We start from the raw sequence: 24287 nt of genomic DNA, 5'->3' as shown, positions 1-24287 counted from the left end.
TGTTTCCTCTTGCGGGGAGGGGGAGCAGCAGACACAGACAGTTCTGTGAGAGTTTGTCTTTCTTCTTGGGGGTGGACAGCAGACAGACAGGTTAGGTTCCTGCTTCCAGCTGAAAGCTCCTGAGTGTCCAAGAGTACATCCTCATCTTTTAGGACATGAAGCTGGGACAGTTCTAAGCACAAACCGAGCCCTGACACAAGTTGCAGCTTCCAGAGAAATGAGGATAATAATAAATAAGTGTAAAAAGAGTTAACATATCCTTTAAGCCAAGAAAAATACATCAGGAGGGACAGTCACACTGGAGTGGACTGAGAGGGGCTGGAACATGGGGCCAGCAGGGAGTAAGGGGTGAAAGGGGTAGGGTCCCACTTCCCAGCTCCCAGAGACACAGAGGAGCAGAACAGGCTGTGCGTGGCAACTACCAGAGGAAGTTCCACTCTGCCTGAAGCAGCTGCTCCTCTGCCCCAGCAAGGCCCATGCTTTGGCCATTCTTACAGCAGACACCTAGCGGGACAATGGTGTCTGCTTCAGGGACATGAGCACCGAACGCAGGCGGGACACATCTTTGCATTGTTTGCTGCTCTTGGGGTTGAAGTCACACAGCTGGGCTACCTTCTCCCACTCTGTGCCTGGGGTCTCCTCCTTGGATTCTTTCACAAAAGCCTCCTCAGATGCCCTGAAGGTGGAGAGAGGACAGAGGTTTTCATGGTTGTCTTCTCCTGAGTCACTAGGGTTGTGCTCCCATCAGTCTCTGGTATGCAGCCTACTCTGAGACATTAGCCAAACATCTCCCATCCCTGTGCCCTGTGACTTCAGTCATCAGGAACACTCTAGACATCAGAAACCTAGGCCTAGCCAGGCGTGGTGGCACACCTTTGTTTACTTGGGAGACAGAGACCTGCAGATCTGAGTTCAAGGACAGCCAGGGCTACACAGAGAAACCCTGTCTTTAAAAAGAGAAAAGAAAGAAACCTAGGCCTAAGTGTGGCTTAAGTCGTCTGGACTCAGGCCTTGGAAATTACTGTCACCTCTGACTGAGAGGTCATCGTCTCATGGCCTATTGCTTTTTGTTTGAGCCTGTGGTCCACCATGTAGCCCAAGCTGGTCTTGAACTCTTGAGCTCAAGTGATCTTGCCTCAGCCTCTCCAGTTCTGAGATTACAAGTGTGTACCAGTGCACCTGGCCAGCTTATTGCTTGTCATTTAGCTCCTAGAGTAGGCTTTACCTCCTCAGAAAGGCCTTCCTAGCCCAGTCACTCTCTCCTGCTTTTCTTTTTTGTTGTTGTTGTTGGTGATGGTTGGTTTGCTTGCTTTCTTGCCTGCTTGCTTAAATGGGGTCTCATATAGACCATGCTAGTTGCATAGCTTAGGTTGACCTTGATCTTGCAAAGATTATGGGTGTTGTTAATTACAGGTACCATCACACCTGGCTCACTCAGTAACTTTCCATCAGGAGTTTCCACTCTGGGGTTTCTGATACAGAAGAACCTCCAGCTTTATTTGTTTATTTTCCCCCTTTCTTTCTTCCTTTTTTCATTACTAGGGATTTGACCTCGCCTCAACCATGATGGGTAAGTCCACCACTGAGCTATATCTCCACCTCAGCCACACATTTTTAACACATCCAACACCTTGACCAAGAAAGGACACTGACCACCACCTACCAACTCTAATGGATGGCGAACTCTCCACGCCTCAAGCTATCTGGCCAGAGAAACTTTCTGAGCCCAATACAGTTCTGTCTGGGTGGAGCCACAGCTTGGGCAAGGCTCTATGGGGAGTTTTGCTTCAGTTGGAATTATGTTAGGATAAAAGCTGGGGTGTTTCTTCCTCAGGAGCCTGCTTGTTTTGATGGTACTGGATGTTGAGTTTCTGTCAGTAGAGTTCTTGTATGCCAGGCAAGAATTCTACGACACTTCAGAATTTCTGGTTGACAGTCTTGAAAGTCACTGATTTAGAGTATTCAGTCATGAATGAGACATCCTCAGCACACACCAGGGTTCAATGACCATAGAGGAAAAGGGGCAGAAAGATTTTATAGAGCCAGAGGTCAGGAGTAACGGAGAGCTCTCTGGGTGACCCCACTGTGTTGTGTACCAGAAGAACTGGTCCAGCTCAGTGTCAGGACCCTCCATGGTGATCTTGCCTTTCTGCTATGTGTTCGGTTAACATGTGAGATGAGGAGCATGGCTTCTCTTCTGAGTGTCCAGTGTGGTGACAGGTCTGTGCTGTGTGGGGTTAGACAGTGAGTGTAGGTGAAAGGCTTTATCCTTGAAGCTGCTGTCAGGGTCAAGAGGTTCCCCCTCTGTCTTTAGTGCTGATCTGTGGGCCATGCCCAGCAGCAGGCCATCCCCTTGGAGCTTACAGAAACAGCCTGAGCCTCACCTCAGTTCTACAGAACCAGAATCTGCTTTGCTCAAGCTCCCTTGGCAATGCGTAGGCAGGTGAAAGGCTGGGAAGTCTTTGATTCTAACTCTTTCTCCTTCAGAGCCTTTTTGGGTCCTCTGGACCTTTTCCTTAGGCCCAATAGGAGCATTGAACCCAGTGGTATTCTACAGCACCACACCTGCCAGATAACCCTTTCCCTGTTAGAAACCTCCATGGCTGCCAACTGCATTGAGGATCAAATCTAAGCTCCTTAGCCTGGAACAACAGAGATTCCAGCTCCCAAGCTTCAGCTCCCTTCCGTTGCCGAAAGCCCAGCCTCTCAGTCCTCTCCAGGCCGCTGTCTGAGCTGCTTCTCCACTTAAAATGTCCTCGTTAACCCTTGCAACCCAGCGAATTCATTTCTAAATCTTAAGGTGCAGCTGAGGGTCTTGAGCCCCTGAAACACACACTGGGTCCCCAGCAGAGCTCAGATTCCAACCCATGAGCAACTTGGGGTCAGGGGAGTGCTGCTGTGTGTCTCTTCTCTCTGTATGACCTGTGACTGGCATAGGATAAGTACCAGCAGGTACAGGCCAGATGTAGGTACAGGTCGGGTGGGCGGCAGGAGGGAAAGCTGCACCTGCTGCCGTGTGGTGTAAGGGGAGGCAAGTGCAGATGGCGGTAGAGGCCTGTGGTTCAGAAGACCCAGCTCCAGCGGGAGCAGTAAGGCAGTGTGTGAAGGGAGTAAACAATTCTCAGAAATCACTGTCTTCACTGTCGCTTCCCCGATACTACTGTCCAGAGAGCACTACCTATCACCTGGGGCTGCTTGCCCCTCTACTGCTAGAGCAGGCACAGTCCAGTCACACTGCAAATCCAGATGCACGGGAGGAGAGCTGCCGGGGAGGGCAGGGGCTCATGGCCAAGTGCATGCGCTTAGAGGTGGGGCAAGGGCAGGCATAAAGACATCTCTCATTGTTTATGCCTTCCGCACTCTATGCTGGGTGTTTGTCCAGAAAAGGTCTCCGCATCTCACCTACCCATCCCCAAGGGGCTGCTTGTCCTCTCCCCCTCCCATGTGAGGCTGGCCAGTGCGTTCCGTCCTCCGCCCCCACTTGGGAACTCTAATGGGCAGAGCTCCCTCCAGTTTGCCGGAAAGACAGAGATGGAAGGATGGAAGGCAAGGGCTGGTGCCTGCAGCAGTCCTGGAGGTCGCCTCCTGCTCTGGCCATTGCTCTGAGCCCAGCCACATTCATTTATACCACACAGACAAGAGACTCTGAAATGCTGGGCCGCCCTCCACAGCTGCCCCTGCAGAGAGCAAAGGAGACACGTACACATAGCCAATGATATCAGCATCTGGCTGCTGGTAGAACGCTTTGTCAGCAATCCTTGAGGAAAAAGTTAGGAGAAGGAGTTAGGTGGGGGAACACAGACAGCAAGACAGGCAGGCACAGGGTTAAAGAGAAAGAGAAACAGTGCGTTAGTACCTCCGAGAGGAGACATGTTAGGAAGTACAATTCAAAGCTGACAGTTACCCACAGAGACCTAGGAGTCCTGTACCTTTGATGGCTCCCTACTGTTCACTGAGGTCTCTTCCCAAGGCCCTCCTGGTGACACTCCCACATACCATCTGCTTCCCAAAACGGTTACCTCTATACTTTGAGTCCCTATAGACCAACACACCACATCCTCTCTTTCTTACCATGATGTTCCCAGGTCTAGAATTCTCCCTTTTATCAAAAGCCCTTCTTTTCTGATGAACCGTGGACATCCCTCAAAAACAAGCTTTAGACCCGTGTTGTCAACCTTCCTAACGCAGTGACCCTGTAATACAGTGCCCATGTTGTGGTGACTCCCAGCCATAAAATTATTTTGTTGTTACTTCAAAACTATAACTTTGCTCCTTGTAAGACTTGTAATGTAAATATCTGATATGCGGGAGGTGTGATATGCGACCCCTGTGAGTTGTGAGCACAGGCTGAGAGCCGCTGCTCTAGACAGTGGTTCTTCTCCAGCCCCAGCTAATTGCCCCTTTGCTTCTACGGTCTTCATGCACGGGCCCCACTGGATCCAAGTGTGGTTCTCTTCCCCTGAACTCTGGGGACACAGAAGGGTCCTCGTGTGATGGCTCAGTGCACAGCGTGGGATGCAGCAGTTTGACTGTCTTTCCCTTTGGGGAGGATCTTGTATCTTGAAGAGCGTCCAAAGCAGGAGAACATCCATTTCCACAAACGTGTTCTCCAGCTTACTCCATGCCCCTAACCTGCTTGGCTTTGCAGGGTCAGCTGCTTCCACCGCAGTCCCTGTGGTTAGCATAAAACTGGCCCCCACAGCAACCCAGCAAATGGCACCTTCACCCTGGCTGGGTCCCAGAGGAGCCTCCCTTCTCCTGGCCTGGCTTGAGCACATAGTCCAAGTTCATGCTCATGCTCAACTCAGTAGGAGCCACTAGATACTTGCTATTTCCACTTGGCTTGCCAAGACAGTAGGGCAGAAGCCTAAGGCTGCTGTTCCCACACAGGCTGTATGTCCAGTAGTAGAGTCAGAGCAGAAAGAAGCAGAGCTGAGTGGCAGGAGAAGGAGTGTGATTGACATCGTTCACACCCAGTGCCACTGCCCTGGCCTTTTCGTCCTTATAGGCCTCTAATGTCTCAAGTCACACTGGGTTGAAGTACTGTCATTTCTATAAGAAATGGCCACAGATACTCAGGCTCTTCACTCCCCCCAGACCTGAGCCCACAGAGGGCTCAGGGCCTTGGCACCCATTCTGTTTCCTGTCAGTCATGGAGAGGAGTAGGAGTTGGTAAGTGGGCGTGCTATGAGGAACCCCAGATCTCCACAGCTCTTCTCTCCTATGTCCTTCATACATTGCCCATCTCAAGACAGTCTTCCCCACCACTGCCCCTTTCGCTGCCCCATGGCTCCCTTCGTGTCCTCCTATGTGCCCATGGTTTCCCTCAGCCTCCTCAGCACCCCTCGGTCCCAGGGCTTCGCCCACCTGTTGTTGATCTTGTTCTTCTCAACCTGTTCGCTTTGGCGCTGGTTCCACTCCTCTAGATCTTTCTTAGCCTTCTCCCGCCATTCCTGTTCGGTCACCTTAGAGGCAGCATCTGTGAGCCCAGCAGGACAATGAACACAGCCACCCTGGCTGCCCCATCCAGGCCCCATCCAGCAGCCCAGGACCCACCCTCAGCCGAGTGTGCCTGCCCAGGCTCCAAGGCTGCCTCGCTCTGTCCCACCCAGCATGTCCCAGAGGCCATCCCCGCTGGAATCGTCCCTCCCCCAGGGATGCCCTCACCCAGCTCCTGCAGCCTTTTCTTCTGCTCCTCTCTCCACTTGCGGATGCTCTCAGGCTCCTGGGTCAACCTGTCTGCCTGGGCAATTGCAGCATAGCCATCGGCAGGCCCATTAGCCTCCTACAACATAAGCACAGTGTCCTGGCCTGTCACACCCGCCCTGCTGTTTGGACTGCTCTTACTGGTACTAAGACAGGCCTCAGAGCAGGACCCGCAGGCAGCAGCAGGCAACCTCAGCCCACACCACCACCCAGCCCTTATAACCACGGCATCTTTATCCTCTGTATTGCTCTCTGCCAGCAGCCCGGCTCCCAACATGGCCTTGGGCAGGCCACTCAACTTCTCAGTGCCTGATCACTGTATACTCCCAAAGGGTCTGAGTGTTACAGGAATAAGATGAGTTTTAAACCTAAGTTTAGGGGAGCTGGAGAGATGACTCAGTGGGTAACAGCATCAGCTGCTCTTCCAGAGGACCCAGGTTCAATCCCCAGCACCCACAGGGCAGCTCACAATTGTCTGTAACAGTTCCAGCGGATCCTACACCCTCATACAGACTATGCAGGCAGTCAAATACCAATGCACATTAAATAAATAATAAATTACTCCATGGGAAAGAACACTCACATGGTTCAGTTCAGTTCCCAGCACCATCACAGGGCTCACAGCTGTCTGTAACACCAGTTCCAGGGGATCACACACCTTCTGGCCTCTACAGGCATTTGCATGCAGGTGATGCATCCAACATACATGCAAGCAAAACACTCAAGCACATAAACTAAACCTTTAAAAAGTGTTAATGTCATCTGCCTTTCACACGATGGGGAGCCCCTTGTGCTGCCATCATTAACATCTATCTCTGCTATAACTGTTACACGATAGGACTTATACAGTCTGCTATGACCTCATTACTAATATGTTCATTTGTCCATCAGAATATCACCTGTATGATAGCAGGGCCGGTCTGTTGTGGTCCATTGCTTGTGTACAGAAGCCAACTCAGTGCACATAGACAGCAGACACTTGCTGAGGGAACATGCAGTCCAGACACAGGCAGACAACCATGGCTAAAGCGTGGCCATAGCTGGGTGGTCACCTGAAGCTGCACACCTTCAATCCCAGTGCTCGGGAGGCAGGGGCGGATCTCTGTGAGTTCCAGCCAGCCTGGTCTACATAGTGAGATCCAGGCTGGGATCCAGCCAAGGCTACATAGAGAAACCATGTCTTGAAAAAAACAAAGCAAACTAAAACTTTGCTATGACAATGAAGGAGGAGACAAATGGAGAGGTGGCTTGGCAGTTAAGAGCCTGACTGCTCCTCCAGAGGACACAGGTTTGGTTCCCAGCACCCTTGTGGCAGCTCACAATGATCCGTCGATCCCGCTCAGAGGACCTAGAGTGTGGCTGTAGACACACACTTTGCTGCACAGACACGCACACAGGCTATGGTGGTTTGAAGAGAATGGCCCCCATATTCTCAACCATTAAATGCTTGGTCCCCAGTTGGTGGAACTGTTTGGGAAGAATTGGGTGTGGCCTGGAGGAGGAGGTGTGTCACTGGGGGCTGGCTTGGATGTTTCAGAGGCCACCTTGCTGCTAGTTAGCTCTGTCCTTCTCGTGCTAGTGGCTCAAGGTGTAAGCTCTCTGCTACTGCTCCAGCACCACGCCTGCCTGCCTGCTGCCTGCTATGATGGTTATGGACACTGACCCTCTGAAACTGAGCCCCAAAAAAGCACTTTCCTCTCTGGGTTACCTTGGTCATGGTGTCTTATCGCAGCGACAAAAAAGTAAGAAAACAAGGGCAAAATATTCCTACACATAAAATAAAGTAACAGAACTTTCCTGTGGTGAACCTGTCCCCTAAAGCCACACAGTCCCACTGCTGACAGTACAGCTGTACTCACCAGTGCACAGGGCTGGCTGAGCTCCGCATGAAAATGGGACTCTCACACCCGATGCTGCGTGTGACGCATGGAATTTTCCAGGTATTTATTTCTCTGTGTAGAGACAGGGCCTCACATAGCCCAAGGTGGCTGAGAACTTGCTCTATATCTGGAAATAACCTTGAAGTTCTCATTATCCAACCCCACGTCCAGAGCGCAGGAATCAGGTGTGTGCCACTAAGCCAGGTTTATGAGCGTTGTATTCCATTGCATTGATGAAACCCAAATGGTGCGTGTTCAGCAAGCCCTCTTCCATCCTAAACCCTTTGTAAGACGGAAGAGTGCCCCAGAATGATAGCTCAGTGGGTGCTATTAGGACTGTTATTCTTTGTCTTTAATTACATTTATTTATTTGTATGCTGGAAAGATGGCTCAGAGGTTAAGAGCACTGGATGCTCTTCCACAAGTCCTGAGTTCAATTCCCAGCAACCACACGATGGCCCTTCTGGTACAAAGGTGTACAAGCAAGCAGAGTACTATGTAAATAATAAATAGATAAATCTTTAAAAAAATATTTACTTGTATCTGCAGAGAGGACCTGAGTGTAGAGGTCAGAGGACAGCTTAAGGGAATGGTTCTCTACTTCTGAGATGGGTTCTGAGACTGGTCATGCCCTGGGGCTTGGCAACAAGTGCCTTTCCTGCTTTGCCATCTTGCTAGCCCATTACTGTCATTTTTCATTCCCATTGTACAGAAGCAACATTAAGGCCAAGAGAGGTGGACAGAGGTGGTTAGTGTGGTTCAGCTCTGGTGACAAGAGTTGCTAGAGCTTGGGACAGAAATGTTAGGTCAGTGTGGATGGGACACCTCTGGTCTGAGAGAGCCTTTCTAAAGGTGAAAGTGTGGGCTCTGCCACCATGCCTGGCTGGTGCTTGGCCCTCTACTTTGCTGTGGGCACTGACCCAACTCCGCCCCTCAGCCGCTGAAATCTCTATCATGTGCATGTCCACCTGGGACCCACCTCCTCCCAGAACATTCCAGGCCCTTACACTCCAGGCTTCTCCATCCCAGTGCTCCCACCACGGCCTTCTCTAGCTCTGCTGTCTACCCAAAGCTCCCTAACTCCCCCGGTCTCCAATCCCTGTGCTCCTTCCAGCATTTGCCCAACTGTCAGTATTGCTGTTGTTTAATGTCTTCCCACAGAACAGTGCCTATATCCTTAGCCCTTCTCAATTTTTTTAAGGGGCAATGCTAATCTTCTCTGTATCCTTCCAATTTTAGTATATGTACTGCCGAAGTGAGCAGTCTTTTTATTTTTAAATTATATTTATTATTTTATGTGTGTATGCACACACCATGGTGTAAGTATGGAGGTCAGAGGACAACTTGCAAGAATCAGTTCTTCTACCATGTAGGTCCCAGGGATAAACTTAGCTCATCAGGACTGAGGACTAGTGCCTTCAGATGAACCATATTGCTGCTACTGCCTTCCTTTCTTTCTTCCTTCCTCCTTTCCTTCCTTCCTTCCTCCTTTCCTTCCTGTTTTGAGACAGGGTCAGGTTAAGTTATCCAATCTGGCCTTGAATTTTTTAAAGGATTTTCTTTTTTTATTATCTATATTGTATGTGCACTGGTGTTTTGCCTGCATGTATGTCTGTGTAACAATGTCAAATCTTGGAGTTACAGACAGTTGTAAACGATCATGTGCTGCTGAGAACTGAACCCTAGCCATCTGGAAGAGCAGTCAGTGCTCTTAATCACTGTACTATCTCCCCAGCCCTGGGTTTGAATTTTGGATCCTCCCACCTCAGCCTCCAAGGAGCTAGGATTAAAGGCATTGCCACCGCCCTGGACTGCAGTGCTTATCTGAGCAATTTCCTTCTGAATCTGCTCATCCTTGAGGTCACTGAGCCTGCACTATAGTTATTTCTACAACAGCAGCCTCTTCCATGAACATATGCAGAGTTTTGTTTCTGTCTTTTTTTCCTAAATAGTATCATATATAGGATATGATGTGTGTAGGCTACATGCAAATACTATGCCATTCCCCTCAATCACACAGCTGGGGATTGAACCCAGGGCCTTGGAAGTGTTCCATAACCCTAATACTTTACCATTTTATTAAATAACTTGAATTCTTGGATCTTTATATTTTATATTTTGGGGTTCTAGAATCAGTCCCCTGTAGATTTCAGCTGATTTTATTGTCATCACAGCACTTGTTATTGTCTGGAATGGCTTGCTTGTTTTCCCACTCCCCCTTAGCCTTCTGGCCAGTGACTGACTGCCTCCACACAGCATCCAGAGCTGGAAGGCCTAGATGGGGAGGGTTACTGAGGCTCAGGACATAACTCAATGATAGAGTATGTCCCGAACAGTCATGAGACTGTGGGTTCAAGTATAATCCCCAGCACAACCCAGCAGACAGGGGAAGATTAAATTCGTATATGTCTAGGTGCTTTTGGACAGGGATGGACAAGACAGCCTGTCTTCTGGTTGCTTTAGACAGGGAGTCCCTCACAGCTGATGGGTGTACTGTAGTCCAGGCCAGGTGAGAGACCAGACAAAAAATGGCATGGCCATTCTTGCCTGAGGGCAGACAACAGGAAGGACAGAGGAAAGGCATCATAGGCAAAAACCCAGCATGCTGGAGGACCAAGCAGGGCAGATGCCTTTGGGAAACTCTTAAGTACATAGGTGCTGACATGCCGGAGAAAGTGGCCTAAAGAAATGCTGGAGAAGCTCCTCTGGGCAGGCTCCCTAACCTAGCTAGGTTCCAGAGCACTTGTGTCTAAATAGATGTCTTTGATCTTTATAATTCCACTGGGAAGGTTGTTTTGTCTTTTGTGTGTGTTTGTGGTTTTTTTGGGGGGGCAGGGGACAGGGTTTCTTTGTGTAGCCTTGGCTGTTCTGAACTCACTCTGTAGACCAGGCTAGCCTCAAACTCACAGAGATCCACCTGCCTCTGCCTCCCTGAGTGCTGGAATTAAAGGCGTGCACCACTATCCCTGGCTTTGGAAGGTGTTTATTGCCCTTGTTTTATAGGTAAGGGGAATCTCATTCCAAAGTACCATGGTCACCCCTGGCAAGCAAGTGACAGAGCCAGGTTCAACGTGAATAAGTGGGTGTGTACATCCTTGCTATAAAATAGCTAACAGGAACATGCTGCTTCTGTGTGGTGTGGTTCTTGTACTGCCCTTGTCTCCTCCATTGTTCTGTGCCCAGTCACCGCAGTGCTGAATCCAGGGCCTTAGCCTGCTAGACAAAGCCTACCACCCAGCCACACCCTGGCTGTGCTAAGTGACCTCAAGATGAGAGGTGTTGTCCCTTCAGTGTCTCTGCCTGCCGCCATAACACACATACACCATGTGCACGCGCGCGCGCACGCACACACACACACACACACACACACACACACACAGAGGCACACGCGCGCGCACACACACACACACACACATGCACACCTGTTTCCTGCCCCCAGTCTACTCCTTAGCTCACTGAGTACTGAGTAGACAAGTCAGTAATTTACAAGAAGCTGTCGTGGTTAGAATGTGCTTTTCCCAACAACTCTGTGCGAACAGCAGGGCAAAGCCTTGAATCCCCATTTTACAAATGAGAAACCAGGCTCAGAAAGGTTAAGTTAATCCAAGGTCATCATCTAGGAGAAGCCAGAAAATGAAGTCTAGGCTTCCACTGCTGCCTGTGGTCTGGGTATGAAGCCTGGGCAGCCCTGGAGCAGTTTTACACCCCGGAAATAGACGTGGCCTGTCTCAGGCCCAGGCTGGGAGCCCCTGCTACACTACCTGAGAGGCCGCTGATACGCCCTGTTTGAGAGTTCTGTGTGACTCCCCTTTAGGCAATGCTATCAGCACTGGGTCTGTGGCCTCTTGGGGCTTTCCTAACACGTCCTTCTGTACAGCAGACTCCATAGGGACTCTGGATGAGCCCTGAGCCAAGTGTCTTACCTTCTGTTCCCTCAGCCAGAACCAGCAATGCCTCCCTAGGCAGCAGGGAAACACACTGTGTTACTCCCCTGTTAGGCTTCCAGACTTTACCTCCTGAAGTCACTCAAGCTGTGTAACTAGAACAGCTATTCAATCTCCTTGAGCAAATGAGGATAATAAAAGAAACTGCGTAATGGGGTATTGGGAGGATTAAGTAGGTTAATCCCTATAAAGAACTCAGGCTGTTAAGTTTTTTGTTTCTTTGTTTAAAGGCCTCAAAATGTGCCCCATGCTAGCCTTGAACTTATGTCCCTCATGTCTGGGCATCACCCTAAATCCAGGCTCCTGGGCTATAGTGACTTCTTTCCAGGTTTCTGAGCTCCATAAGTCATAAACTCTGGGGACAAACACTGCACTGGCTTTGCCTCACACCCACCACCGCAGCACTGGCCCTGCCCACAAAGAATGGGTGTTGAGAAGTGAACAAATGGTTGATTATAAAGGCAGGCGAGGGCCCAGGAAAGGCGCTGGACATTGTAGCAGAGAGGCCTGGCTTAGAGTGCTTATCCTGCCAGGCGCTGGGTGATAACTGTTGAGAAAAATCCCTTCCCTGGGCAACTCTGATTTCAGACCTGTGAAGTGAGGGTGACAGTGTCCCACTCAAGGTTCCTAGTAAAGCTCACAGAAAGTAATGGCCATGGACGTCACCCCACGGTCCATGCATATGAAAAAGACTGCCTTGCGCAGCAGTCACCATGCGGTTAGACCACTCATTCCCAGTCTGTGTGAGCACAGCAGGGGTGCTGGCAGGCAGGCCCCAAGAGATACCTCACTGGCTTTCCTCCCAGTTGCTTTGGGTTTGTTTTCCTGCCTGAGCCAGTAAGCATCAGAGGCCACACTGAGGCTCACCCATGCCCATCTGAGCCTCCTAGGTAGGAGATGCAGTCACTTCCACGAGGTTTAGCAGCCCAGGGTATCAGTGGCCATACTAGTATCTGAAGAAGCACTCTGAACTCCTCCAAAGCTCCATTGAGGAAAGGGCTGGTTATAGCCAGGAGCAGAAAGCAAGCCACTGACAGGCCAGCTGATTGCCACCCAGCCTTCCTGGCCCCCCTCTCTGAGGGGGCTTCTCTGTTGGATTCCACTTTGAAAGCCTCTGGGCTTTGATGCCAGCCAAGTGCATGATAAACCCCACGGCCGGATGACGAGGCTCTCAGGATTGAACAGCTCAAGCTAAGCTGGGCTGAGCTGTTGAGTCCCCTAAGTAGCTCATAGGAGGGGAGAACAGCGGCAAGAAGGGGGGGGGATGAGTCCTACAGGGGGTTTTCATCCCTGTCCCTCTCCATCCTCCATGGCGCCAAAGTAGCTGGCATGGTGCTGGCAGGCTTACCCTCAGGCTGTGCTGAGGGTCACCTACGTGGTAGTCTACGAAAGACTAAGGCGCAAGGCTGTCCCTGGGATGTGCCGAGTTTGCACAGATCAAGGCTTTTGTCCCTGAACCACATACTGCTATGCTCCTCCTACAAATAGTAGGATCCATCAGCAGACCAAAGACCAGTTCAGAGAGTATACCATGCAGGCTGGAAGGAGCTTTGCAGCTAAATCAAAGGCACTGTCTCTTCTGTGAGCCTCCCTTGCCCGGGGGGGGGGGGGGGGGGTGGGGGGTGTTCTAGGGCAGCACCAGAGAGTGCTGTGACTCACAGAGCTCCATGCCTCAGGGCGCTGTGATAGCAAGAGGAAGAATACTGCTGAGACTGCACACCCTCAGGTGGACTGGGATGCTGGAGAGGGCAGGAGAGCCACCGCACTCAAGTGAGGAAAACTCAAGCCCACTGGTGTCGCTCTGTGGACTTGTGTAGGCTCTTCAGCACCTGCGACTCTCAGGCTTCTCAGCTGAAGAGAGGATGCTGCTCAGAATGTTCTAGAGACACTCTTGCAGTTCCAAGTGCTGCTGCAGCATGTCCACTTCACAATAAAGACCTTTGGGGCCACTAAAGTCCTTGTGAATGTGCCTAGAGCCCACAAATGGCCTGTCAGAAGTTCTAACAGGACAAAAATAACACTTACTCCTTAGCTCTGCAGCACTCAACTGGGCATGGTGCCGAGGGGGTCCCAGGAAGAGACCATTCTAGCTCACTGTCTGTCAAGTAGTTTTCCAGAAATGGGGCTAGGCCAGTTTTCCTGTGTTACGGCGAACCCCTCCCAGTTACATAAGAAAGTATTGTTTATTCTCCCAGAATCCAAGAGGCCAACTCCTCCGCAGGGTGGGGCTCAGGAGATCCGGAAGCTGCAGGCCCTGACATAGTGGAGGCCAAGCCCCACCTAAAGGTCAGGGTTCTCTGCACCTAGGTGGGGTTCTGGGGGATGCCACTGGCTCCCACACTCTATCAGTCTGTGTGCTGTGTTTTGTTCCATTTTCTGTGGTACTAGAGATTTAACTCAGAGCTTCTCCACTGAGCCCCATCCCAGACTATCCTTAAGTAGAACACCCTCCATCTACCCATCCATCCCTACCAGTCAGTCCCTGTGGTGGAAACAGGAAGCCCGGGCCTCTCATGCTCAGGGCCAACCATCATTAACAACTGCAATGCTTTTTCCAAACATTTTTTGTGCAAACGCTTAAAATGTAAAAAGTAATGGCACATCACTCATTCTGCAAGTCACTTTAATAAGGACATGCATAAGGGACAGGGGGTTCTGATAGCCCTTTGTAACTGTCTACCAAGGCCCTGAGTCTGGACATTTACATTACTGCTAGTTTGTCTGCTGTTACAAATCATCCTGCTGAGAATCGGTATATTTTCCCAATTGTTTGCTCCGGGGAAATTCCACGCCTAATCTCCTGATCAAAGAGTAAAAGCACTCACGGGTGTGGGATGTGGGAAGCGCCTGCTCAGGCAGAGCTCCGATGTCCTTCATCCCATGCCACTCCTTCCTGAAGCTGGATACCCGTGAGGACAATCTGAACAACTCCTCAGTCACTGTCTCCCCAACATGACAAGAAAACAGCCCTAAATGACCCCCAGTGGAGACACAAGTGACTGAGCCTGAGGCAGTCAGCCCCACCTCTGCTTACCTGAAACACATCTCCATTGACTGTAGTCCCCATGTCCTCAGAACCAGCTGGAAAGAGCAAGCAGACAGCATCATTCATGGTCCAGCTTACAAGCACAAAATGGTCCTCCTTTAGCTCTGGAGCCAACCTGTGCATCCCCCTCAGATATAATGGCTATATAAACAGCTGAGGCTCGGGCCCAGAGTGTTCCCGTGTGTACCCACTGTCAAGGCTAGTATTTACCACACCCCTAGGAAGAAGCTGTCAGTGGCCAGTTCACAGAGCCTCAAGTAGAGGCTCAGAAAGGCTACTGCAGTTGCTCTAGATCAGCCGGCACTGCACTGTTCCTTACCCTCCTGAAGTTACCTGTGGAGCCGGGACCTGGTAAGCAGACATGGCTACTGCAGGCTTAGGGAGAGGCCAGCAGGGATGAGGAGGAGAGGGGGCTGTGTCTCTGCATGTCCTGCTGGAACCCTGGGCAACTGCTCTGCCTGGGAGAGCAGGCCTCACAGCTCCCCCTGGGCAACACTTGGCCTATTTTTCCTCTCTGTGCCCATCCCAAGGTTTCCCTTTGCCTTCACTGTGACTCCTCCCAATCCCTTGGTCCAACATCCAGTTAGTCACAGATTACCTGTAGCTTCGGCTGTAGCCCTGCCCCTCACTATGCCTCCTACTCACTCCGATACCCAGCCCAGCCTGGACCCTTGGCATCTCATACCTGCACCACCACTTTGGCTGGTCTGTCCTCCTACATCTGGCAAACATCTGGAAGAGTGGCTGGCTGTCTTCTTCAGAGCCACGCCCATGCATGGGACCTGGGCCTTTCTACAAGTTCAGTCTCACTAGATGCTGAATAAACAAATGAACTCTTCTCTTTTTTTTTTTTTTTTTTTTAATGGTGTGCAAGGGTACTACTGGAACCTTAGCCTGCTTCCTCAGGCACTAAAAGAAGGCCTTATCTCTGGGGTATGCCATAATACTACATGGGTGTCCCACTCTGACTTGGCATGCCTGGGAACATGTACCCTTTACCAGGCTCTGAATGCATTTTTTTTTCCAGCTAAGGGCTCTTGCATAGAATGGGTAGACAGAGACAGTTGGCCAAATGAGAGTTGGATTGCTCTTTGGGGCTCATTGCAGTTGGCAAGGCCTTTCTGAAACTGCCACGCCTCCTAGCTGTGAGCCACAGCAGGCCTAATGTGGTCACCACAGGACAGTTAGTCCTGGGTGGGACAACCGTGAGGGGCAACCGTGATTCTGGCTTAGCCAGGAAGGATTGAAGGGGGATTCTTAACCCCTGTCAGTCAGCTGCCGTAGATATCAATGATAACTTACTTACGGTCAAGCAGGGGTTAATCCTGATCCACTGCAATAGCTCTCACCATCTGAGGTGTGGGGGGCAGGGGGCTGCTCTCTAAATGAGGGTGATGCCAAAAGGGTAATGAGTGGTAGCCTCTTCCTCAGCCTTATCTCGCCAGGGTCCATTCCTCATGCTGTGTGCCTGTAGGAACAGCCTTTTGGAGAAGTCCATCTACCTCTCTTCAACCTGATCTGCCCCCAGCAGACCCCTCTCTGACAAGGCCACTGAGTTTCCTGGTGCCCACCTTGGCCTCCAGAAAAACGGGAGTGTTGTTAGCCTCTCTGGGACTGGACACACCCACCTACGGAATTACCAGTCTGAATTACCTGACTATTGCACATTCATGATCCCGTGTGCACAACAGGGCCCACAGAACGAAGAGAGCAAATACAAGTCCTAAGCTGTGTGGCCTCCTCGGATGCCTGGCCCATTTGGGAATAAGGGCAAAGGATCCAGAACATTCCTGTGAGCGTATTGAGGCCCGCAGAGGCAACAGGATTACACAGAGCTGGCCCATACATCACAGTCAGGCCAAGAGCCTGGAGAACTGGGTGTGAAAGCGTAGACCATTTGGGCAGTGCCCAAGGCTGATGAATGGAAACAAAGTGTCCATGGCTCAGGCTGGCTGCAGATCTACCCGGAAAGAAGACTCAGCCGGGCTCAGGCTCCCGCCTACACCAGACACAGCTTTGCCAGGGCCTCCAGAGAGTCAGCAGGAGCGAATTCAGCACAGGTGCTGCTGTCAGAACACCTCATTGTCTGAGGGGAGGTGACTCAGAGGTGTGCACTGCTGGCTGCTGCTGGAGGCAGCTTCTCTCCAGCTCCCAGAAGGCCCCAGCCCTTTCCTCCAGACCACCCAGGCTCCTGCCACTCCCTGCAACCCAAAGGAGGATGCCTAGCACTGTCTAGGCCTAGGAGAATCAGGTCCGTTCTATTCACACCTGAACACCCATTGAGCCCCCTCCTGAAGTACCTCCTTGTTCCCCAAACTGCCTCTCAGGAGGGCAGCTGGACACCTGCAGCATCAAATGTAGGAGTCTGGCAGACACTCAGAGGGCTGTGTGCCTGGCAGCTCCCCTAAGGGCTAGCACCATATTTGTCCCCCCATACCCAGAGCCAGGCAGTGCTGTACCCATCCAGACTGTCAGCCCCCAGGACAAACAGCTTGCTAAGTCCCAGGCCCTCATGGGTATCCTCGGCCTGAGCTGCATCTGTCTTCCTTGTGAGTGTCTAACAACTTGGGACCTCCTGCTGAGGGACAAGCTGTTCCCAGGGGAACTGTGCACCCATGAGTTCCACGCAGGCACCCAGGCAGGTTCCCGGGACAAGGAAGGGCCTGTGGACAGACGGCACTATTTCAGACCTGTGTGGCTGGCTTGGTAGGCCCCTGCTTCGCTTTGCCACGTCCAGCCGCCTCCTAGGGAGGCCTGCACAGTTGGTCTTTAGGAAAACATAGAGTATGGAGCGAGGAGGCCTGAAACCAAGCCCCAGGTCTATCACTCATGGCTGTGTGGCCCTAGGCAGGATACTCAAACTCCAATTTCTTCTCTTGAATTATTTATATTTTATTTACTTGTGCATGTGTGTGCCTACAGGATGCCCACGTGTGTGTGTGTGAAGTCAGAGGACAATTTGTGGGAGTGGGTTCTCTCTACCACACAGGTTCCAGGAGTCAGGCTCAAGTGCCATCCTGATAACCCCGCAAACTCCAGGTTCTCATATGTTACAAAAGGCTCATGACATTAGTCATGGCAGAGTTGAGTGAACCCTTCAGCCACAGATGTGGCTTCGTTCTGTGTCCCCAGCGGGGATGGCAGCATAGCAGAATGCCAAATTTAAGAACTATGACTGTTACAGAGCTTTGTGAACAGGTACACATAAGACTTACTTGCAATAGACCTATTAGACCTCTCTAAAATTGCAACAAAAATAAGAAACAAGGCCTATTAGGAGTGTAACCAGGAAGGTCCACATTTTACTTAAATATATTTATAAGAAATTGTTCCTTGGGTCAGAAGTATCAATGATAAACATTGCAGGCAACAGGCCCTAAGCCCTCATGTCTGAAGCTATCCACAGAGGTCCTGGCCCACGTTGGTAGATCCACTAAACAAACAGTTACAACAGGGAGGGCAGGACTCCTGGCCCTTTATGCCGCTGCCCAGACTTAACAGTCAGGCAAATGTGGTCTGGACAGGAAGGACGCGGAATCGGACAGAAGGGGTTTAATTCCTGACCGCCGCTTCCTAGCTGTTTTAATAGTGTACCTTTTGAGGCTTCCTGTAGCCAGTTCTGAAATGCGTTCAGTAATGTGTGCGAAATTATTAAGTGTAATTAACATGTCTCCACCGCGGCAGAACGGCAGGTGGTCCCCGAGGAAGAGCTGCGGGTTCTTGGAGGCCCCTGCTTCCCTGCAGGAGAATGAACGCTAAGCCCTGGGTGGGGACTGTGTTCGTTCCACACCAGAACCACTTGGCTAGGACCCTGGGCCTCGAGAACGACTCTCAGAACCAAGCAGGGGAGGGTTCCAGGCCAGACACTGGAGGAGCTGGCCTGCGGATGAAATGTCATGACTAAACTCCTGTCCCCGGAGTCAGTGGATCCAGTCTCAGCGCAGACTCCCGGCTCACTTCCCGGCTCCTCCCTCTTTTCCCAGGCCCCACGGACACACGCAGCCTGCCCCCCGCCCCCCGGGCTACCCCTGGTCAGCCCAGATGGCCGGGCTCGGACCCCCGCCGGCACCCAGGCCGGTGTGAGCGAGGCTGGGCCTCCGGCCCCCGGCAGCGGCCGCGGCCCCGGGCTCCAGGCCGCCGCGCTGACTCACCCCCGCTCGCGAGCCCCGGCTGCGCGGAGGCCACCTGGCTGGCGGCAGGTGCCCCGAAGCCGGGGTCGTTCTCGATGCCGGCGATCTCGCTCTCCTGCTGGGCCAGGAAGGCGGCGGCCGGGTCCTCCTCGGCGGCCTCGGGGGCCCCGCTCTCCGACGACGAGAAGAAGCCGAAGTCCTCAGCCATCTTCCCCGCGTGCTGCTGTCACCTCCCCGCCCGCGCCCGCGGCCCGCACTTCCCGTCACCCGCCCGGCTCGCCTGTCACCGCGGCGGCGGCGGCGGGAGGAGCCGCGGCGGGAATGTGGTGACGCCAGCGGCCGGGGCGGAGCCCGCGGGGCGCGGCGGCGGCCCCGCCCTCGGTTCGGGCCCGGCCTCCCACCTCCGGGCAGCCCGCTCCGGCGGAGCTCGCGGGCTGAGAGCTGGTTCGCAGAAAGTTTCTCCCCGAGCCGATTTTGCGAGCTGCGTGACGCGGCCGTCCTCTTCCTACGGGAGAGGAGGGAACTGAAGCCGGGAAAGGCTTGCGCGCCCCGGTGCGTGCAGCAGAGGCCCGTTCACCCCGCCGCCTTACCTGTCTGACGATCCCCTGAAACCAGCCACGGCTCCTCTTTCTCTGTGTCTGTTGACATCGACGGTCATGGAGTCGATTGTTTTGCGCCTCGACTTGAGATCTTACATTTCTTTAGTTATTCAGATTAAGTGACGCCAAGTTCTCAGTGCAGAATCTGTCCCGTTAGGTTCACGTTTCTCAGTTAATGGGGAGCCTGGTTTCTCCGCAGTAAAACTGCCTTTTTCTTTGGTAGTCAATATTTGTATATTGAAACTGCATAAGACAGCTTTGGCCACTAAGTCAGGCAACAGGCTAGGATGGACAAAGGACCATCTACTCTGCCCCTGACTGATGTAAGAACACCACCACCACCAAGGTGTCCCTGCCTATTGCCAGAGTTGGCTTCCTTTGTGTTTTGTTTTGTTTTGTTTTGTTTTGTTTTGTTTTGTTTGAGTCAGGGCCTTGCTATGTGGCCCTGACTGACCTTGAGCCTGCTATGTACACCAGGCTAGCCTCAAACTCACAGAGATCCACCTGCTTCTGCTTCATGAATGCTTTCTTAAAACTTATTTTTTAAAGTGATACGCTTGTTTTATATGTGTCTGTGTATGGGCGTGTGCAGGTGTGCGCAGGAGCCTACAGAGGCCAGAGGTGTAAGACCCAGATGCCTCAGCTTTCCTGCAGGAGCAGCCTGCGCTCCCATCCCCAGTGGGAACACCTTGCCTGGCAGGTTGATGGCATAGCAGAAACGACCACCTCAGGGGGACTGTTGTGCTTTCCACCCCAGCAGCTTGAACACAACCGTCAAGCACAACGAAGGCTCTGCGCCATGAGTGTAACTACGAGCCCAGTGCAGAAACGAAGCACAGCTTCACCGGAAAGGCTTCCTTTCTCAGTCAGCTTCTCTCTGCGTCCTCCCACCCCCAGGACAGCGGTGCTCTGCTTTCTGCAACTAGGGAGTGCTTTCTCCGTCAGCTCACCTGTGCTTTTTTGTTAAAGATTGGCGAGATGGCTCAGGGGCTGAAAGCACTCGCTGCTTTCCGGGATGGCCCAGGAGCAGTTAGCTCCAAACCCTGGCATCTCGGGGCTTCCAGCTGCCCGTAGCTTGCTGGCACTAACGCCCTCTTCTGGCCTCCGTGGGCATTGCATACACATGCAGACGAACATACACACAATTTTATTTTCTAATTTAAAGACTTATTTTTATTTTACTTTATGTACACTGGTGTTTTGCCTTGTGTATGTGTGTGAGGGTGCCAGGTCCCCTGAAACTGGATTTACAGACAGTTGTGACCTCTATGAGGATGCTGGGAATTGAAGAGCAGTTAGTGCTCTTACCTGCTGAACTATCTCTCCAGCCCCCTAAATAATTTTTTTAAAGTATCATTTATTTGTGTGTGTGTGTGTGTGTGTGTGTGTGTGTGTGTGTGTGTGTTCACATGTGTATGTAGAGGCCAGAAGAGACCAGTGTCTTTATCACTCTCCATTAATTCCTTTGAAGCAGGGTCAATCACTCACTGAACCTAAGTTTTTTGGTTGCCATTGTACCTGTTTATGTTTTTGTTTTTGGTTTGTTTTGCTTTGTTTTCAAAACAGGGTTTCTCTGTGTAGACTTGGCTGTCCTGGACTCGCTTTGTAGACCAGGCTGGCCTCAAACTCACAGAGATCTGCCTGCATCTGCCTTCCACAGTGCTGGGATTACGGGCGTGGCCCACTGCATCCAGCTCTTCATCTCTCTTGATCACTTTTTGCCACTGTGAAAAAATACTTAGGAAACGACTTGAAGAGATCTGAGCTTCGTGGCTGCTGGCTTCAGCCCACGGATGCTTGTGGACCTCTGCACAGTGAGATAGAGTATCAGTGTCCTGGCAGAGAGTGTGGTAAAGGCTGCTTCGTGGTGGGCAGGAAGCAGAGAAACAATCAAGACAAAACGTAGCTCCAAGGACACCCATCCCCATTCTCTGTTTTTTTCTATTCAGACAGCCTGTGCTCTCCGTGAGCTCTGGTGTGGGTCATGGCAGCTCCCTGGCCTCAGGCCTCTCGAGTGCTAGGACCACAGGTGTGGGCCGCTTCGCCTGACTTCTTGATTTTTTGATGTAGGACCATCCTCGAATTCCAGGAACAACCCCTCCAGTTTCTGGCGTATAATCCTTTTGTTGTACTGCTAATTATTTTTTTTTTTCACAACAGGGTTTCTTCACATAGTTCTGGCTGTCCTGGAACTCTTTCCGTAGACCAGGCTGGCCTCAAAGGTCTGCCTGCTTCAGCCTCCCGAGTGCTGGGATTAAAGGTGTGCACCACCAACGCCTGGCCAGGCTAACTGTATTTTTGTAGGAGGTTTTTTATATTCAGTTTTGTGTGTTTGGACAAGGCCTCACTATGTAGCCTTGGCTGGTTTGGAGCTTGCTATATAGACAAAGCTCGCCTTGAACTCATAGAGATCTGCGTACTTCTACTTCCTGAGTGCCAGGACTAAAGACAACTGCCACTGTGCTCAGCTCACATTGATTTTTTTTTTTTTTTTTTTTGCTTTGTTTTGTGTTTTGAGACAGGGTTTCTCTGCATTGTCCTGGCTGTCCTGGAACTCACTCTGACCAGGTTGGCCTCTAAACTCACAGAGATCTGCCTGCCTCTACCTCTGAGTTCTGGGGTTCAAGATGTGTGCCACCATCCTAGACTCAAGAGATTCATTATTTTGTTATGTGTTTTGTTTTTTGTATCATTGTATTACTCAGCACAGAGTGAGTTAAGTGGGAATGTTCATTTTAAAAATAATTTATTTTATGTTCATTGGTGGTTTGCCTGTATGTACGTCTGTGTGAGGGCGTCAGGTCTTGGAGTTACAGAGAGTTATGAGCTTCCATGTGGGTGCTTGGAATTGAACCCTGGTCCCCTGGAAGAGTGTCCAGTGCTCTAACCACTGAACAGTCTCTCTAGTCCAAGTGGGAATGTTCTTTACTCTTCAATTTCTTGAAACATTTAAAGCAAAGGCTAGGGTATAGTTCAGTGGTTAGACATTTCCATAGTTTTTTCAAGATCCTGAATTTGATTCCCAGTATCACCAAAATAATAATAAATAAGCATATAAGTGAGATAGCATGAGCTATCCAGCTACCCAAAAGTCTGAGGCAGTAGGATTTTTTTGGTTGTAGGAGATCAAGACCAGCTAACATCAAGATTCTGTCTCAAAAAAAAAGAAAGAAAGAAAGAAAGAAAGAAAGAAAGAAAGAAAGAAAGATTTTAACGGCTACCTTTCCCCCCAAGGATATACACAAGTGAGGTGGGCATAGAAATGAAGACCAAGTTAGGTGCAATGGCACACGCCTGTAATTCCTGTGCTGGGGAGGCAGAGGCAGGCGAATCTTTGTGAGTTCAAGGCCAGCCTCTGGTCTACAAAGTAAGTCCAGGACAGCCAAGGACACACAAAAAGAAGAGGAGGTGGAGGAGGGGAAGGGAAGAGGAGAAGACCAGCCTAGACTCTGTGGTGTGACCTTGTCCTAAAGACAAAACAAAGAAAATGTACAAATGGCTAGCAGTCACATGAAAGAGAAACCCAGTGTCATTAGTCATTACAAAATGCAAATCAAAACCTCACTTAGGTAGTGCTCACACTCTTGAGATAACACATCCTTTTTTCTTTTATTTTCTTATTTTAAGAGAAAAGTGTTAACAAGGACAGTGAAAACTTGGATCCACTACAGACTGTAGAATGTAAAAATGTAGCTGGTGTTTCTTCAAAAAGTTAAAAATAGACTTACCAGATGACCCAGCAACTTCAATCATTTGTATGTATTCACAAGAGCCAAAACAACCATTCAAGACAAAGTTATACACAAACATTCACAGCAGGGCTATCAATGATAGCCAACAGTAAGAAAGCGTGGTTGGGCGTGCCTGCACAGCCAGCCCTTCCAGGTCTGAGGCTAGAGCATGAGGAGCTTGAAGATAGGTTGGTTTGTAACAACAAAGACCCTGTTTCAAAAAGTAAAAACAAACAAACAAAGCAAAACAACAAAATAATTTATATATAAAAAACCTCAAATGTGGGTTAGCTGACTGAAATCTGTGATCCCACCATACACTACAACACTCTTCAGTCATTAAAAGTACAACACATACTTCAGCATGACTGAACTTTGACAGCGCTGTGGTAAATGGAAGAAGTTGGGCACAGAGCCAGCACATTGACTTGTTCCGTTTAGAGCAAATATCCAGGAGAAGCAAATTCACAGAGTGTAGGTTAACGTCTCCCAGTGGCTAAGGCAGCAGAAAATGGTGGATAGAAGGCTTATGTTCAGGATGACTGGACAGTAGGTGTTCTAGTTTGTTTGCTGCTGTTGTGACAACCAGGGCCAGAAGCAGCTTAGAGGAGGAAAAGATTTGCCTCAGCTCACAGGCTACAGTCTATGATTAAGGAAAGTCTGGGCAAGAACTCGAGAGGAATCTTTTTTTATTTATTTATTTATTTATTTATTTATTTATTTATTTATTTATTTATTTATTTATTATGTTTACAATATTCTGTCTGCATGTACACCTGTACGCCAGAAGAGGGCACCACTCTGCCTCCTGAGTGCTGGGATTAAAGGCATCTACCATCTTTAAAAATTTTTATTTTAATATATTTTATTTTATGTTTTCGGATACACAAGTATTTGTCTGCATGTATGCATGTGTACCATATGGCCAGCAGAGGGCAGAAGAGGGTGTTGGATCCCCTGGAAGCAGAATTGTGAACCACCAGACAGGTGCCAGGAATGAGTTCTGGTCCTCTGAGGGAGCAGTAAAGCCTCTTAACCACCAGGCCACTTAGTGCTTGCTTAGCTCCTGGATGCCAGGACCAATTTGCATTGGTTGGGGACAGTCGCAGGTGGACCTGAGTGCTCTTCTAAGATCACCAAGATCACCTCTGTAGTCCCTCTACTTGTGGTGGTGGCTCAGGACCACGGACCACACTTGGAGTGTTCTGGATTTGGTTTGGAGTTTTTTTCTGGCTTTTTTTTTTTTTTTTT

At 50.5% G+C, this 24287-nt stretch overlaps 1 protein-coding gene and 1 non-coding gene across 3 annotated transcripts; both read right to left on the bottom strand.

Annotated features, from left to right (window-relative positions):
* Positions 1–244: 244 nt before the first annotated feature.
* Cltb (clathrin light chain B) lies at positions 245–19007 on the bottom strand. Of its 2 annotated transcripts, XM_055595769.1 has the most exons (6): positions 18728–19007; positions 14565–14611; positions 5668–5785; positions 5368–5479; positions 3704–3757; positions 245–676 (listed from the first exon to the last, which is right to left on the bottom strand). In XM_055595769.1, exons 1-6 carry the CDS (start codon positions 18912–18914, stop codon positions 505–507), a joined length of 690 nt encoding a protein of 229 aa, XP_055451744.1. In that variant the 5' UTR covers positions 18915–19007; the 3' UTR covers positions 245–504. The 2 variants fall into 2 exon arrangements, with proteins under 2 accessions (XP_055451744.1, XP_055451745.1); XM_055595770.1 differs by lacking the exon at positions 3704–3757 and having other exon boundaries at positions 18728–19006.
* On the bottom strand, positions 8743–8847 carry LOC129668099 (U6 spliceosomal RNA). Its single transcript, XR_008718867.1, has one exon. It is a non-coding gene; the product is annotated as a U6 spliceosomal RNA (small nuclear RNA).
* Positions 19008–24287: the final 5280 nt, after the last annotated feature.

The sequence above is a fragment of the Psammomys obesus genome, unplaced genomic scaffold, assembly GCF_907164565.1.
Source record: "Psammomys obesus unplaced genomic scaffold, mPsaObe1.curated_primary_1811, whole genome shotgun sequence".
NCBI lineage: Eukaryota > Metazoa > Chordata > Mammalia > Rodentia > Muridae > Psammomys > Psammomys obesus.
This window is presented reverse-complemented; position numbering and strand designations above follow the sequence as displayed.